This window comes from Lagopus leucura, unplaced genomic scaffold (assembly GCF_019238085.1).
Source record: "Lagopus leucura isolate 7727_CA_CO unplaced genomic scaffold, USGS_WTPT01 Super-Scaffold_100017, whole genome shotgun sequence".
In the NCBI taxonomy this organism is placed as follows: domain Eukaryota; kingdom Metazoa; phylum Chordata; class Aves; order Galliformes; family Phasianidae; genus Lagopus; species Lagopus leucura.
Window position 1 is genome coordinate 760,893 of NW_024962271.1, and position 15,869 is coordinate 776,761.

Consider the following 15,869-nt stretch of genomic DNA (forward strand, 5'->3'; position numbering starts at 1 on the left):
TTAAACCAACTTTGTGACTTTTATTGATGGGCGACAACTTTATACTTCTAGATATCACTAAACTGTGTACAATTAGGAACTCAACATTATAGGAGAGCAGACAGCAAAATTAAACAAAGCAGACTTAAAGAAATATCAATCTTAATTATTTTGCCCATTTTTTTTTTCTTAAATTTCATGTACACAGAAGCATAAATGCAGTTTGAAATTTCATAATAGCAATAAAGTTACAATCACCCATCTATATAGACTAACATCTTAACTCCAAATATTTGATCTGCAATGTGTACTTAAGCAGTTTCTCATCACACAATTATTAAAATCTGTCTTCCTATTAGGAACCAGCAACTCTGCATTTTGTACGCTTGTCCATTTTTGAAGCACGCAGGACCATCTCCATCTCATGCACATTGGCTCATGTTTTACCACTTATCAAAAACTATTGGGGGAGCAGAGAGCACTTTTTTATTTTTGTTTGTTTTTATTATTTTTATTTATTTTTTTTATTTTAATTAAGTAAAGATAAAACATTTTCACAGAAATCTACAAGTTCTGTTGCTGGTGCAGCGTTTTCTTCTACTACGCAATTAGAAAGTGGGAATCAAATGCAAATCCCCTGTTTATCATCTTAGGATTCAGCATTAATTCAGATTTTTTTTTTTTAATTTTTTTTTTAATTTTTTTTTTAATTTTTTTTTTTTTTTAAATTTTTGTCATTCACGAGACTCGAGTCTTTCAACCCAGCGACTCCACTTTGCAAAAGTCAAAGTCAACACAAACTACGTTGTGCACAAACCCACGGTAGCCTCCTTTTTCACTCTATCCCATAGTTGCAAGGGAAAAAAAGAAAAAAAAAAAAAAAAAGAGATTCACTCAAAAGAGCATTTACAGGAGAAGGAAAAAAAGTTAGTGATAGTTGGCGTTCTACAAAGCAGGTATCTTGCACACACAGCATAGAGGGAGAAGTTTCACAGCAGGTCAACTCGGCGGTAGTACAGGAGGTAGGCTGTGCGTTCTGCAGACGGCTTCACCACCTGGTACTGGTTGATCACCTTCACTGCCTGGTCATCAATGCGTAACCAGCCGTTGAGCCCGATTTGGAAGACGTCCGTAGTGTAATGGCCACCAGTTGCGCTGTTCCCGTGATGATAAACAACTGTGAAAAGAGAAATTTGTGATCGTACGCGACGTGGAATGGTTTTATTCTGAGACAGGGGAGGTTTAGGTTGGGTATTAGGGGGAGTTTTTCACTCAGAGGGTGGTGAGGCACTGGAACAGGCTGCCCAAGGAGGCTGTGGATGCCCCATCCCTGCAGGCATTCAAGGCCAGGCTGGATGTGGCTCTGGGCAGCCTGGGCTGCTGGTTGGTGACTCTGCTCATAGCAGGGGGTTGGAACTGGATGAGCACTGTGCTCCTTTGCAACCCAGGCCATTCTATGATTCTATGAATACCCACTGCCACATAGAAGCACGAATTAAAGTCGCATTCTGCTTTCTTCATAACATACTCATGATTCAACCAGGCAGTACTACGTAACGCCTCTCCACCATACCGAATCTAATGATTCTGAAGGACACTGAAGTAAATTAAGAATGAAAAGTGCCATAATGCATTAAGCAACTTATTAAAAACAATCTGAACAATCTACAGAACAGTCTATAAAGAAAACTAGAAAGTCTATAGATTATAGTCTAAGAAAGCCCATAAACAAAGACTAAGCACAGTCCATAAGGCAAACAATCGTAAAGCATTTTTACATGCCAGCAAAATAGTTGAAAATAAAAACCAGAGGGCATTAAAGCTACATAGCAGAACAGGGCACTGTTCAAATCATGCCGATTGTAAAGCCAATCAGTCCACCCACTATCATTCTTTCATTCTGCTCTTAACTAGAATTTTGTTCTGAAAACAGGTTCTGTTGAAGCACCAATCTATAAATTCCCCATTTATTAGTTCTCAGTAATCTGCTTCAAATTTTGAATGGAACACAACTGCTGCTGCTCCCAAAAGAGCACCAAACTGTATTCTCTCCTCGATTACCTCCACATCCAAAATGTTTTCAGAACAGAGGGCTCAGCAGTCCATACAAAAACCAAACCCCAATTCTAATACTGAGCATTCAGCATTATGCATGGACAGTGCCCCCAAATGGAAGAGGTTTTCTACATACGTAAATCTAAGGATGCATGGAAGAAATTGCATTTAATTCTTTCTCAGAGCATGCACCCATACCACACACTTAACAAGCCCACACACAAAGCACTGCCATATTCTATTAGCAAAAGTATGCATTTACAAAACAGTTTCAAACTTCAATAGACCCAGTCTTCCTGTCCTAAAAGACACTTCAAACCTATCCCAAAGTTTTCTTCACTTGTACAAAACCAAACATTTTACAGTAATATCAAAGAGACAAAGTTTTTAGAAATTTACAAAATAAATCTGGAATTATTCGTGTTCTAAAATTTATTTTAATCACTGGATAGTTCACAATACCTGAAACTTATTTGTTCAGATCATCTAAGCTCAGTGTCTATGGATGAGAACTCCTCAGCTGCCAGAAAACTCTATTGTATTTTTCCATAGGGGGAGTTAGAAATAATTAGAGTGCAAACAAACTTGTTGAAGTCATTTTAAACAGTCTCCAAATCTGCCCCATGAAAATAACTTCCAATAAAATAAAATGAAACTGCCCAAAACAGTTCTGAGAGCCAGGTGCATTTTTTTCCTTCTGTAAACTCAGCGGTCACGAAAGTGGATCCAAATCACCAAGTCACATAAGGCCACCATTACTGGCACAGATTTGGTGACATAGAAGTTAAAATCTCTGGATTCTCCAGTTTATTATGTTCTCCTGTGTCAACAAAGAAGCAGGTGCAAATTGTAAACTGTGGAGGAGTGTTAAACCCCAGGAAATTCATTACTGCCAGAGACCGCTTTGTTCAGTATGAAAATCCTGCCCCTGCATACTTACGTGAGCTTCCAACCCTAACTACCAATTTAAGGTATTTCACATACATTGCAGACTTAAAAACATCATTTCCTTACACAAATATCATCATCTCCTCCAAGCTAAACTTCTCCACCCACAGCATGCTGCTCACAGACTGCCAGCAACTCATCCTGAGGGCTCAACGGGACACGATGCCAGCATTCAAACAACAATTTCAATACACAGATGAAACATTATTCTGAAAACTTGGGCTATGTTTTAGGCATAGTTACACTGCATCTGTATTTCAGCTGCTGCTATTTTTCAGGGTGGATCTGCTACAGAACTTTTGTTTGAGTTTCAAGCTGGAATAGTCAGCATGTAAATACAGATACAACATTACATGGGTATATGTGCATACACACACACAAAAAATCACTAAATAAGAGAATCTGACACCCATAAATTATTTCAGTTTTAAAATAATTTTGTAATTTATAGGAAATTATGATTTATACAAAAATATTATGTAATCTAGAACTCTACATGTACAGTTTGTATTTGCAACACGGGGACAAGAGGCACATAGATAAAATACCTGCAAAGAGCCGGTAGGTTCTTTGGCCTTTAAAAATTTTACTTTTCACACCAGGAGATAGTAGCTCTGGAGGAGGAAAAAGAGTCACAAAGGCAACAGTTAGCAAATTCAGAAATTCAGTTTCAAGAGAGATCAATTATTTCTAACAGAAATCAACAGTAGTAGAAACAGAAAGCTCATCTAAAATGTACATAACAGTCAATTTCAGGTCCCAAGTTATGGTGCAACTGCTGTTGTCAGTGATGGCAGAATCTACAAATATTCATTCTTTAAGACATTTTAATATTAAATAGTAAGCATAATGACAAAGTATATATCTTGCTTGATATGTAAGTAATCATTAACTTTGTTTTTTCTTGAGCTGGTTGCCAGATGAAAAGAAAATGCATTTAACACTGCAGACTTCAGATGCTGGATATACACAAGTTATCACCCTTCATAAAACCAGCAGCTCTAAAGATATCAAGACAGACCTTTATCCATCACTAGCCTGCTTTCAGGCTCTATCTTCCATTAAATGTCTATCTCCTTTCACCAGGCACTGTTTGTTACAATGATTTGTCACTTCCAAGTGAAATCTGACATAAAAATACATAGAGTAGTTTGGCAACAGCAATGGACACGTCCTTTATTCAGTGGTCTTGCCCAATATTTGTTCTCACCAGCCTACATCCTAACTCTTTAGGTCTGCAGGAAGCTCTCTTGTGGCCAACTCAATGTCTAGGATGTGACAAAGGTTGTAAGATCTTTCATCATAATGTTCTTTGCACAGCAGTGGCCCAAACCAATATACAGGCAACATGAGATTTGTCAAGATTGAATCTCAGATAGCTAAATATATTCTTTTTATGGAGGGGAAAAAAAGCACAAAAGATATTCAGCAAAATTACTACATTTCTAGGTGGCAATACCCTCCATGGAGAAGAAATCTTGTGCACAAAGCTGGGAGTAAAGAAGAAAACTGAAAGACACTAAGGAGTTAATGTTATCCTTCCCAAAACAGGGGAAACTTCTGTTAAAGACATCTTTACCTTTACTAATTTCCAGATCAACAGGATACTCAATGTTCTTGATAAGCTTCTGACATCCGCCAGTCTTCTCATACACAAACCTCTTGAGGTGTAAAACAAGGACAGGGGGGAGTTCTTCTAGTGTCACTCTTCGACTGATCTCCACCTAAAAATACAGAACAAAGATGAATGAAATATGATTTCTGCTGACTGCTCAAAAATACTACTTTAAAAGAGGAAGAATATTTGACTTTAAATACACTCACACAAAGAAAGAAGTCTGTATAGCACAAGATAGTTTAGAAGCCAGTTTATGACACATAACAGTAAGAGACCAGTGATGTAACTGTTTAAAAATCTTTTAAAATCAATGAGATCTCTGATATTCAAGAATTGCCTTGAAAAACAAAGTGAGCTGTTAAATAAGCTATCTAAAAACAAGCATCACCATGGTCAGGAGTTAGGGAAGGTTTCAGTAATGAATTATATATATATATATATATATATATATATTTTTTTTTTTTTTAAGATACACCACATTCTGTAAAGATCCTGAAGAAAATACAGAGAGAAAACTAAGAGTTGCATATTTTTATTTATTAAATATTGACTTTTTTTTTTTTTTTAATAGTTACAACCCGGTAACCCAACAAGTTACTGCCTGGAAATGTAAAACTGGGCTCAGAACTGCAGAACAAAAATGCTTCCCCTTCCTAGAAATTCTGAAGTAAAAAATAAAAAAATAAAAAAATTCTCCCAGTAAGTGCTTCAGGCTCCTCTAAGTGTCCAGATTCAGAAAAAAGCACCTGTATCCTTTTTATGGTAAATCATCAGCATACTCCTCTCCAACAGAGGAACCAATTCTACGACAGAGAGTGGAATAGAAAATCACCAGGAAAAACTATCGCTCTTCTAAGCTTGCATATTACAACTTAAGGCTCTCAGGATACTGAAGCAAGCAGGTTTTGCAGGGTGCACCATTTCCTCAGGGATTTGAGCTGATACTTTTTACAAGAAATTATTTAACATTTCAAACAGAAATAGTCTCTACAAACTGTAAAATTTCACCTACATCTTAAGGGTTCAAAATATGCCTTTCTGCATCCAAAAAACATCTAACCACTGGCAACAGTGGCAGCTTCTCTGAGTCTTAAGAGAGGGGTTTTTTTGTGCTTTTTGTTGTTTTTTTAAACCAGCAGGCCAAACAGGGCCCTGTTCTTTTCCACTCAATAAGTGCCTGCTGGCACCCACCCATCCATCTTCCAGGAATAACACGCAGAAAAAGAAGCTCTGAGGCAGACTCTGAAAGAGAAGATGTGACAAGAAATGCACACAATTCTCCTATGAACTTAGGAGAGTTTGCATATTCCACGCGTTCTAGCATGGAACAGCTGCTGTTTTTATGGAGCAAATCTGGAGAGGCTTTATACAGAGAGAAAATATTCTTGATTCAGAAAGTTATCACTATTTGAAGATTTTCCTGGAATTGAGGCCTCTCAAATCCAAAATTCGATTCAACTTTGTGCAGAACAAACCAACCAACCCCAAATACTTCACAGGTCCAAGCCCAGACCAAGACAGAAAGATACAGAAGAATATCAGTGCAGTGGTTTAAGCAGCTGCTGTTCTCCTCTCTGTCAGAGCTGGTGTTTGGGAATGTGTGCCTGCACTTCAGCTGTACCTCACCTAGAATCTCAGCTTATATTGCAGATCACAGCAGCATTGTGCTCTGGTGCCAGGCTGAGGAGCAGCAGCTGAGGACCCAACACGTCCTGTTACCCTGACCACCAGGAGACCTGATTTCTGGTAGAAACATCACCAGCAAAAAGTGCTTCAAACGTTTGTTTAGTGAACACTGAGTCATTCCTGAGAAAATATTTGTGTAAGCCTCAAGAAGCAGTCTGAGAACTGCAGAGAATGTGAAGGAGTGAAGACTCCTTCAAAGGAGTTTGTGGAAGGTAAGAAGGAAAAGTAAACGAGAAAAGGCTAGCTTCTTACTCAAGTCTTCACTGCTGTTACAAAATATGAACAGGTCTGCAAATAAGAAAAAAGTCACTTCAAGTTAAAAATTAAGTTTTTATATATATTTGGTGTTGAAATGTTCAAGACGAACTGACCTGCAAGACCAGAAAGAATCAGAATGGCATACAGAGCAAGAGAATGTCATTCCTCTTTAAACACCTAAGGAAACACCTACATAAGACACCTATTTATTTTCAAACACTGCAGGAGAAACTGATGATTTCCTCCTTATATTAACACAAAATTCTTATGATTAAAAAAATAAGCTAAGAACTCATTCACACATTTGGAAGATTATTCTTGCTGACACTATGGCTTATGCCCACAACTTGACAAGAATACAATTCAGATTTAAAAAAAAATCAGAACAAAAAATAAAGAGTAATAAAATAATAGGTTGTTCGTTTGTTTTTTAGCTTTGTCAACAGTTTCTGAGTTCCCCATATGGAAAATGAAGATGAAATGCTTCTTCACAACATATTTTGGCTTTCAAGACTATGCAGATAGTAATTTTCAATGCACTCACTGTTTTCACTACAATTTGTAACATAAGAACAGATCTTCTGACTTAACTTCTTTAGAAAAAAGTCTAAAAGACACAGTGAATGCCTGCATTTCTATGCAGCCTCTAAAATCCATGCACACCGCAGATGATTTTTTTTACTACTATATGCTCTAAGCAGCAAGACAACAGCTCATATGGGTGATAATGTTTCATTTATTAACCTGCATTGCAAGTTCTCAAGGTATATGCCAGAAGTATGTTTTTCTTCCCATGTAGTATTTCTCTATTGTAATTATTACTTCTCTATATTATATTGTTTGCAAAATATAATAAGCCATCAGCAGAGATGCACAGGGGTGCAGAATTGCTGCAAGATTCTTCTTCCAAGGCTACAGCGTGCTTTCAAGCAATGCTCTGAAAAGCTGCTCCTTTTAGTAAGATTCCTGGCAATCCCCAGGAATCAGTATGTTAAGATTAGCTGAAGGCATTTTACTTATAATAGCACATATTATTATCACAGTTTACTCTGTTAAATTAATAATATACTCAAGTAAAATCTTCAGAAAACATAATTCACAGGCAGAGTTTTGTTTAGAGTTGGTTCTCTTCCTTGAATGCCTTTCACTGTATGTATTCAGATGCATTATGTTTTACTGCTGCAAGACACCAAAAAGGTTAGCGTCTTTTTTATTAACACGAGGAGCAAGAGTTCAAGAAGCTATTTGTAAACCAAGAGCTGAGTAAAAACCCTTGAAAGAAGAAGTTTTAATATTTGACTGTAAAAAGGGGTCAACAGAACACACCTCTTGCTTGGTTTTTGTGGTATAACCCTGGACAGACTCTCTTGCCACCAAGCTTTCCAATGCATCCTGGACGGTGCGTATCTTGTCAGACTGGATGTCCAGTTGCAGGGTGAAGAAAGGTTGCAGCGTTGCAGATTCTTTAGAACTCTGCTGGTAAACAACAGATCTATGGAGAGAGAAAAAACTGAATGTAAAAAAGGAAAGTATTTTTCAACAGTACAGAATCTTCAAGTAAGAAGAAATCACTGCCCACCTTGCTAACTCAGTCGACAGTTAAACCTGAACAAAACATACAAATACTAGCTTCAATAGCTAGCATCCACTTGATTCAGCAGCTTGAATCTGCTTCAATGCATTTATAGTTTCATAACTCCTTAGAGCACACTGAATGGAATTATATTTTGATTATTTTATTTATGCAAGGATTTAAACAATTCTGGATAAGCATCAGTCACTTGAAGCTTCAAGCAAAGAAGTTTTTGGCCATGCCTTTAAAAGCCTTCAACCTGGGACACATTAAAACATATTACGATCAACTTTACTGAATTCCACCTGAGCTTTCAGAAGGTTCTAACTTTTTATTCTGAACTGGAAAAAAAAAACCAACAATTATGTATTTCACAGCACAGTTAAAGTTGATTTATTTTAAGAAGTCTCAGAAATTGGGAACAGTTTACATATATACATTTTGTAAAAACTGTAAAAACAAAGCTTTAAAATCAAGTTGAAAGTATACCTAACTGCATTCCTACCCAGGCCTCCATCTTTTGCTTCTCTACTGCTAAGCACAAAAACACCTCTGCTCTATGAAACAGACACTTCTGGCAAGTATGTTAAGAAAGCCAGCTCTTATTGCAGGGAGACTTTAAAATCATCTCAGCTCACAGCAAATTACTGAAATTATGCTTTAGGAACACATGATCAGAAATGCAAAGTACTGATCCATCTCCAATTTATGTTTTGCTGTAAAAAATTACAACCAAGTCCAGATTGTGCAATTAAAACACATGATGATTTCAGTCACTTGACTGTGTCCAGTTTCATAGTCACTTTGAATTGTTTGGTTAGATCTGGCCACATGAAATACAAACTATCCTCTGTTGAGGATCAACACTTCCTTCTCCTTCCAACATTTTCAATGTCCACACTTCATCCATGCACTCCTCTGTACAGAAATGGGAGACTTTCGGAAAAATCATGTTAACAACACAGGGCATGAGATAATTTTTTGTAGGGCACTCAGCTGCAGCCTTTCAGCAGTGTGGCTTGGTGAAGATTGTTTTGTGCAGTGAGATAGCTCACTCTTCAACCACATCACTGCACTAAGTGCACTCTTCCTGTTTTCCCTGAAAACTATCAAGCATGACTCAAGAATTTATTTTCTTTTGAAAGCAGCACTTTGCACTGAAAAGTCCCAGCTGTTAAAAAATGTGATTTTATACAGCTGAAGAAATAAATTGCTTATTATATTCTTAAGCTTATATTTAAAGATAGTGCCTCACAAAGCTTGAAAGCAATAAGATAATTAACACAGCCATATTCCTGTAGGCACGCTGAAATTTCTCTCAATCATGTATGAAATGCTAACATACAGGTGTGATTACTGCCAACTCCTATCCAAAGAGCCCCTGCAATTCAGGCCAAACCCCAAAGCAGCAACACACAGTCGATGCATCTTTAGACTGGCAAATACATATCCTTCAGAGGAAAGACAGCATATGAAAAACAGCACCATGTTTATTTCACTTAACGCTTCCTCCTTGGCTATATTTAAGGACAAAACCTTCAACATGGCAAGAGCAGTGCTTCAATAAACAAACCCTGCACTGTGTAAGTCTTGCTGCTTTTGGATACGTTCCCCAGCTCCTTTTTAAGCTAACCATTATTTAGTGCAATGATCACTAGAAAACTGCTACCAAATCCATGTATTAAAGATTCAATTACTAATATGGATGATATTCTGAAAAGACAATACTGAGGAAAAGCTCTTTTTTCTTTTTAGTTACCAGGACTGAAATGGCAGTTTCTTCAAAAATGTTATACAGAAATGGATTTGACAGCAAAATCTTTATTGGACTTTGGTTTTCCACTGTGGATGCCCCATCCCTGCAGGCATTCAAGGCCAGGCTGGAAGCGGCTCTGGGCAGCCAGCTCTGCTGGTTGGTGACCCTGCTCATAGCAGGGGGTTGGAACTGGATGAGCACTGTGCTCCTTTTTAACCCTGGCCATTCTATGATCAATTACTTAGTAGAATAATTAGAAATTTCTATTGGTCACAGGAAAATACATTGCTGTCAATCTCACATACTGCAAGAGCTCTGCAGTCAGCAGTATTGTTTCAGGATATATATATTTTTTTCTAATGAAAACAGGCACTGCTCTCCTACTATATATGTATTTCTTTTACAAGTAATATTTATGGAAATATTTAGCAGGCCTCTAACTGGTTTGTGAACTAGTTTGTATAACATACTTCAAATTCACACAAGCTGAAAAAGCAAAAAGGACTGTGCATACTAACAAATCAGATCCTGACAGAACTGTGCATCACACTGACACCTCACGCTGCTATAAACAATAAATTCTTTAAACCATTACACCCTGATGGGCATCTAACAGTCAAATGAAGACCCAAGGAGTGCTTAAAGTCACCCAGGCTGAAGGTGCCAATCCACACATTTTCCATTCCAGGCTTTTTCCATTTCGTTCCTTCCAATTTCCGATGCTTTCATTTGGTAGATTTCTACCAACGTTTCTGCATTCAACCCTTCCTATCTCCACCCTCAGCCTCAGCAGATGAAGCTTTCCAGCATCACAGCAGGAGATACTGTTTGTGCGGCAAATGGTGTGACCTAGTTTGGAGGCTAAATGAAATGGGTGCGGTGGAAGCAGACAACAGATGTTGCAGTGGACCGTGTGGTTCTGTTGCTCATTGCATGTTTTTGCCTTTTTCAGTATTACCTCCACATTATTTGTTCTGGATTTCTGCAGAAGACAACATTCTCTACATCTTCCGAGTTTAATGGAATCATACATAGATTCCAATCGTGATAAAAAAAAAAAATACCATGAGTGTTAACAATACCTTGGGTGCATGAAGATACCATCAATGTGGAATTGCAATACATAAAATGGTTGCCTGCCAATTTTTTTTTTACGGAAAATATCATTTTATTTGCCAGCTGTCTGACTCAAATCCCTAAGGAAAAATTTCAGTGCGTTTCACAGTCAGAAGGTATGAGCCCACATTATTCACACCTCTCAACTGAATATCTGGCAACACATGGAGTCAAACACCAGCAATTAAGCGTCTGCCTCCAATTTAAAAATAATTCTTCAAGTCTAGCATTTTTGTTTTGGAATATGCTTTTAGTTATGTGTTTACATTGCTTTCGTATTAAATTATACATTTCTCCAAGCAAGTAATGAGGCATCCCTTTCAAAAAGTACTCTTTCACTATCTACTTTCTGCCTTCCTCTGGAAACAGACCTGAAGGTAAGCAATGGCCCACATTCTTTTCATTCCTGTACCATCTTGTAGAGATTTACATTTTTCCAAACTTCTCTGGCCTTTAAGGTTTTATTTATTAACTATTATACGTAACTTCTGTTCTTCTGGGAAGCACATGTGTTTAAACAACCACAAGGTAACTATTTCTTATTATTTAAATTCTTTTCTGGATGGGGTTTAACTCTCAGCTAATCTCACTATCCATGGAGTGTGGTCACAAGAATTGGTGCACAATTTTTTGGAACTCTTTAAATGTTAATATCCACATACAAAGCATACATTTCAAACTCCACCTCAATAAACAATTCAGGAGTTTTGTTCACTAAACTGATTCAGACTCTACAGTAATTCAAAGAATCTTTTGGATCAATTTTTTTTTTAATTATTAATTATCCCTATCTTTGATTCACTTGCTAACAAATGCTTCACAGTAGAAATGTTCATCTGTCAAGCCTGAAGAAATTGTTTTCATCCATTGTGAAAAACAGAGCAAGAAAAGCAGAGGAAGAAATTATCTGCAAAGGCAAAGCAAGCTACAGTCTCAACAAGTTTTTAATAAGAGTACTACCTTATGTGACCACCAAAAATATCAGTTATTGGAGTCTGAACAAAGTCAGCCTGTCGAGTGACTGAGGATTTGTTGCGAGGTCCCACTTGCTCCCATTCATCCTCACTGCCTTCTCCTTGCTCATCTTGCTCCTCTTCCTCGTGAACAGCCTGAACCTCAGGGCCATTGGAAACAGAGAGTTCTTAAAGTGAAGAAAAATAGTTTTGTGTTCATTTTCTTTTCAAATAAAACATGCAAACCGATACAGAGCTTAAAAGGAAAATATACATTAATTATTTTCAGAAGATAAAACATTTTCAGAGATTACCCAGATTTCATAGGCTATAGATTTGAAAACATAAATGAGAATGAATATATTCCTGGCCCTCTCACATCTGGGCATATCCGAGCATCAACAGAATGCAGCTCACTACTGACTGTATGTAAACAGATGCAGTTTTCTAATAAAGCTTCATATATTTTTAGTTATAAGTTTATGGAGTAGAAAAATAGAAAGTGAAGTGTTACTCTGGAAGCATAATTATGGCATTATTAAATACAACTCCTTTTCTGCACAGATATTTTACAGAGAACCCAAGGCTTAGCAAATATTATCTTTTCAAGTGCCAAAGTCAGGAGGCTAAAGAAGGTTTAGCACACAGCCAGAGAACAAAATACTGAATGATCATTTGATATCATTAAAAATTTCTACCCTGCTGAAGAGAAATTGGTAACTGGTGACCTGAACTCTGCACTTGGCTAAGGCTAACTGTGTTCTGTTTCATTTTTAAACAGGGACTAAAACATAAAGCCTCTGGAAAATAAAATGGTGTTTTAGACTACATACAAATCCAACACTTATTTCAAAGAAAACTTTTCTCCATCTTTGTCAGTAAGACTTTTGAAATCATTTACTATGCTGTGTTGAATTAGCCATTAGTCTAGAGTCTCTACTTCCAAAAAGAGATCTTCTTCAACAGTGGCAAAACGCATTTCTATTTTCAAATCTACCATGGAGAGAGCCAAATCCCCAGTGAACAATTTTAATATCAAAATGAATCCTTGAAAATATGGCATTCCATCCCTACCTCAACATCCACTCTAAAAACTTCTCTATATTACATAATTAACATAAAAATAGCAGAAACATTTTTACAGACAAATACTTGAATGAAATAAAATTTGCAACAAAGAAAACTAACTTTCACTGTGTGGAGAGAGAAGTTTCTTTAGGGTCAGCATTTCTTCATGTAGTCCATTGAGAATAAATCCCAAGTATTCTTCAGCATCCTCTTGCCTGCCCTGAATAAAATGTTTCTTCAGTAATTGAAAGCATGAAAATGCCATATAATGTAAAAGCAGATGAGACATTCAACTCCTGGCTTCCCTATTGATTTGGCAAGCTTAAATCACTGTAACCTAAGTAGCTTATATGAAAGTCAAAGAACATTTAAGTTTTACTACAATATCTGTTCATTCCTACTTCAAAAAAAACCCAACATGAGTTAGTAACCTACCAGGACAGTAAATACTTAATAAATGTAAGCAAGTTCATATTTGTGCAACTTCCTTTGGAATTAACACCAACAGCTGCAATCAAGCCCAAACTAAAAGACACTTTGGGTCATTATCTGTCATCCAAATTGAAACGAAACTTTAAGCAGTGTCTTAGCAGACCTCCAACCACCCCATGCTGAAAGCCAAGCAGAAACAAACAACTGCACATTGCTAAAATAAAAACCAATGTTATCTCCTCTACAAAAATAGAGGTTGTCCTGTTCCCCTTTTCTTACGATTCTGATACACCGAACTGTGAAACTTATCTGATAAACACCTTCATACAATGTACGACCCGTGGTAGTCCAGTACAATTACAATGAACTGCCAACTGGTTCATTTTAGAGATACTTTGGCACAGAAACTGATGTATGGCTTTTACATTGTTCTAACGATAGCAACTGTCTTGTGATGCAACTACACAAGTCAAAGATTTTGAAGCCACACCTTCTCTGACAGACTTGACTTGATAACCGTCAGAAGTCTATAGATATACGTAGGTTCAAAGGCAGCTCCTGGTCGGATGTCCCTCACAATTTTATCACCTAAAGCTGCAAGATAAAGAGAAGTACATATAAGTAGCAGCATATAGAAGCTTTACTACATCCTGCTAGTGATGTGTGAAATAAACATCACAGATTTTGGAACCCAAAATCATCTTCTATAAACAGTTTTATTACAGTTTCAGCCAAGTAACTCAAGTTCAGGATCCTCAAGACACAACTCCTATCCACAACGCTTTTCAGAAAGCAGCATTCTGCACTGACTTACTCATGGTCTGGAAAACTCAAAACTCTCTTTTTATATTCAACACTCTGAAGATCACAAGAGTATCTATAACATCACACACACACACACAAAATAGTTCTCCTTCTATGCATGTTTTTTCTATTTAATTCTTTTGCTTTAAAGTGTTTATAATTTAATGGCTCGCTTTTCCTTCCTGCAAGAAGAAAAAAATGACAAAAAACCCAACCAAGAAACACTATGACCCGTTTGACATAAAAGTTCAACCTAATGGCAATAAAACGCATCAGAAAAAATACTTGAACACTAAAACACAATTAAAATGACCTAGAAGTAAAGTAAGTTGCATAAGACAGTAAGATTTGTTTTACAGAAACAAAACTTTAAAACAACAAACCACAGAAATGTCTGAACTGTTTGGAAATCACTGGAGCAACCAAGTCCTCATGGCATTTTCTTATAACGTTACATAAACACATTCCTGAAACTGATTTTTATTTCTATAAGTTAGCAATGCAACAGATTTGGTTTAGAGACAAAAGAATGAAACTTCTAAGAATGTACTTACATTGAAAAATACTCTATTCCTCACTATTTAACTGTCACTGGCCTTAAACATATGTTATCAAGAATGATATACTTTCAAAGTTTTCATATTGCTATAGTACACACATAGGATGCAGAAGAATTAAAAGCCATTGTCTGCAGGCATTCCCTAACTGCTGAAGAGATTTACTCTGGTCCTTTCTTCTTCTGAAGTCATGTGAGTGTTGAATAGTTAAGAAAACACAATTGAGCAAGCTGTTAAACAAAACAGCTGGAAATGCACGAAGAAGGAAATGGAATAAACACAGTGAATACCAAATAATTTTGTTAGGAAGGATATGTTCTCAGAAGACAGGCTAACAATCAAACAAACCCTTAAATAAAGCCCTATTCTTACTGTGCTTGCACACTGGGTCTACCAAATGCAAGGCCTAACACACATGATTTCTTTATACAAAGCACCAATAAAGAAGAGCAAGCCATTGGCAGGAAACTAAATGTAAACTGAAAGATAGCAAGAAAACCTGAAGGGTTGAAGACCCACAAGGGGGATCAAGCATCAGCATTTAAAGGTCTGAAGTACACCACACAGCATGGATCCCTACCCCAAAACTTTCCAATTGTGCTTTTAAGACCTTTTTTCCCCCCCTCCTCCCACTCACCTTGTTTTGCTTTAGGAGGTACAGGCATATTAGTGAACTCATTCATTAAACGAACACTGAAACAGAACGGAAGGAACAACTACACATGAGCAGCATGTTAAGACTTAAAGGGAAAAAACATAAGATTAGATCATTTTTATTACTGACAGCCAAAAATCCTAGACTACCAATACAGAAATCCAAATAAAGTTCAGACAAAAACTAACCAGACCATTGCTAACATGCTGAGATGGGAAACCAGTTCTCACAGCTCACTTTTGCACACAGAACACTAATTAAAAACTATACTAAAGCAACAGGAAGTATCTGCCTTCACAACTCAAACATAAAATACTAAGTTCATTATGAAAGCCAACTGTCATTAAAAAAAAAAGTCTTCTGTATGTATAATAGCATTCATGAACTACAGTAAGCAATAATTTCTTAAAT

At 36.9% G+C, this 15,869-nt stretch overlaps 1 protein-coding gene across 1 annotated transcript in view; it reads right to left on the reverse strand.

Moving 5' to 3' along the window:
* The window catches only part of USP10 (ubiquitin specific peptidase 10), a 44,682-nt gene continuing 28,813 nt past the window's right edge, over positions 1-15,869 (reverse strand). The window contains exons 7-14 of the mRNA XM_042876892.1: positions 15,441-15,496; positions 13,933-14,036; positions 13,131-13,230; positions 11,950-12,130; positions 7,871-8,036; positions 4,562-4,706; positions 3,531-3,596; positions 1-1,156 (exon numbers count right to left, since the gene is read on the reverse strand). Coding sequence (XP_042732826.1) covers positions 969-1,156; positions 3,531-3,596; positions 4,562-4,706; positions 7,871-8,036; positions 11,950-12,130; positions 13,131-13,230; positions 13,933-14,036; positions 15,441-15,496 — 1,006 coding nt within the window. The 3' untranslated portion in view covers positions 1-968. The remainder of the gene's footprint in view (positions 1,157-3,530; positions 3,597-4,561; positions 4,707-7,870; positions 8,037-11,949; positions 12,131-13,130; positions 13,231-13,932; positions 14,037-15,440; positions 15,497-15,869) is intronic.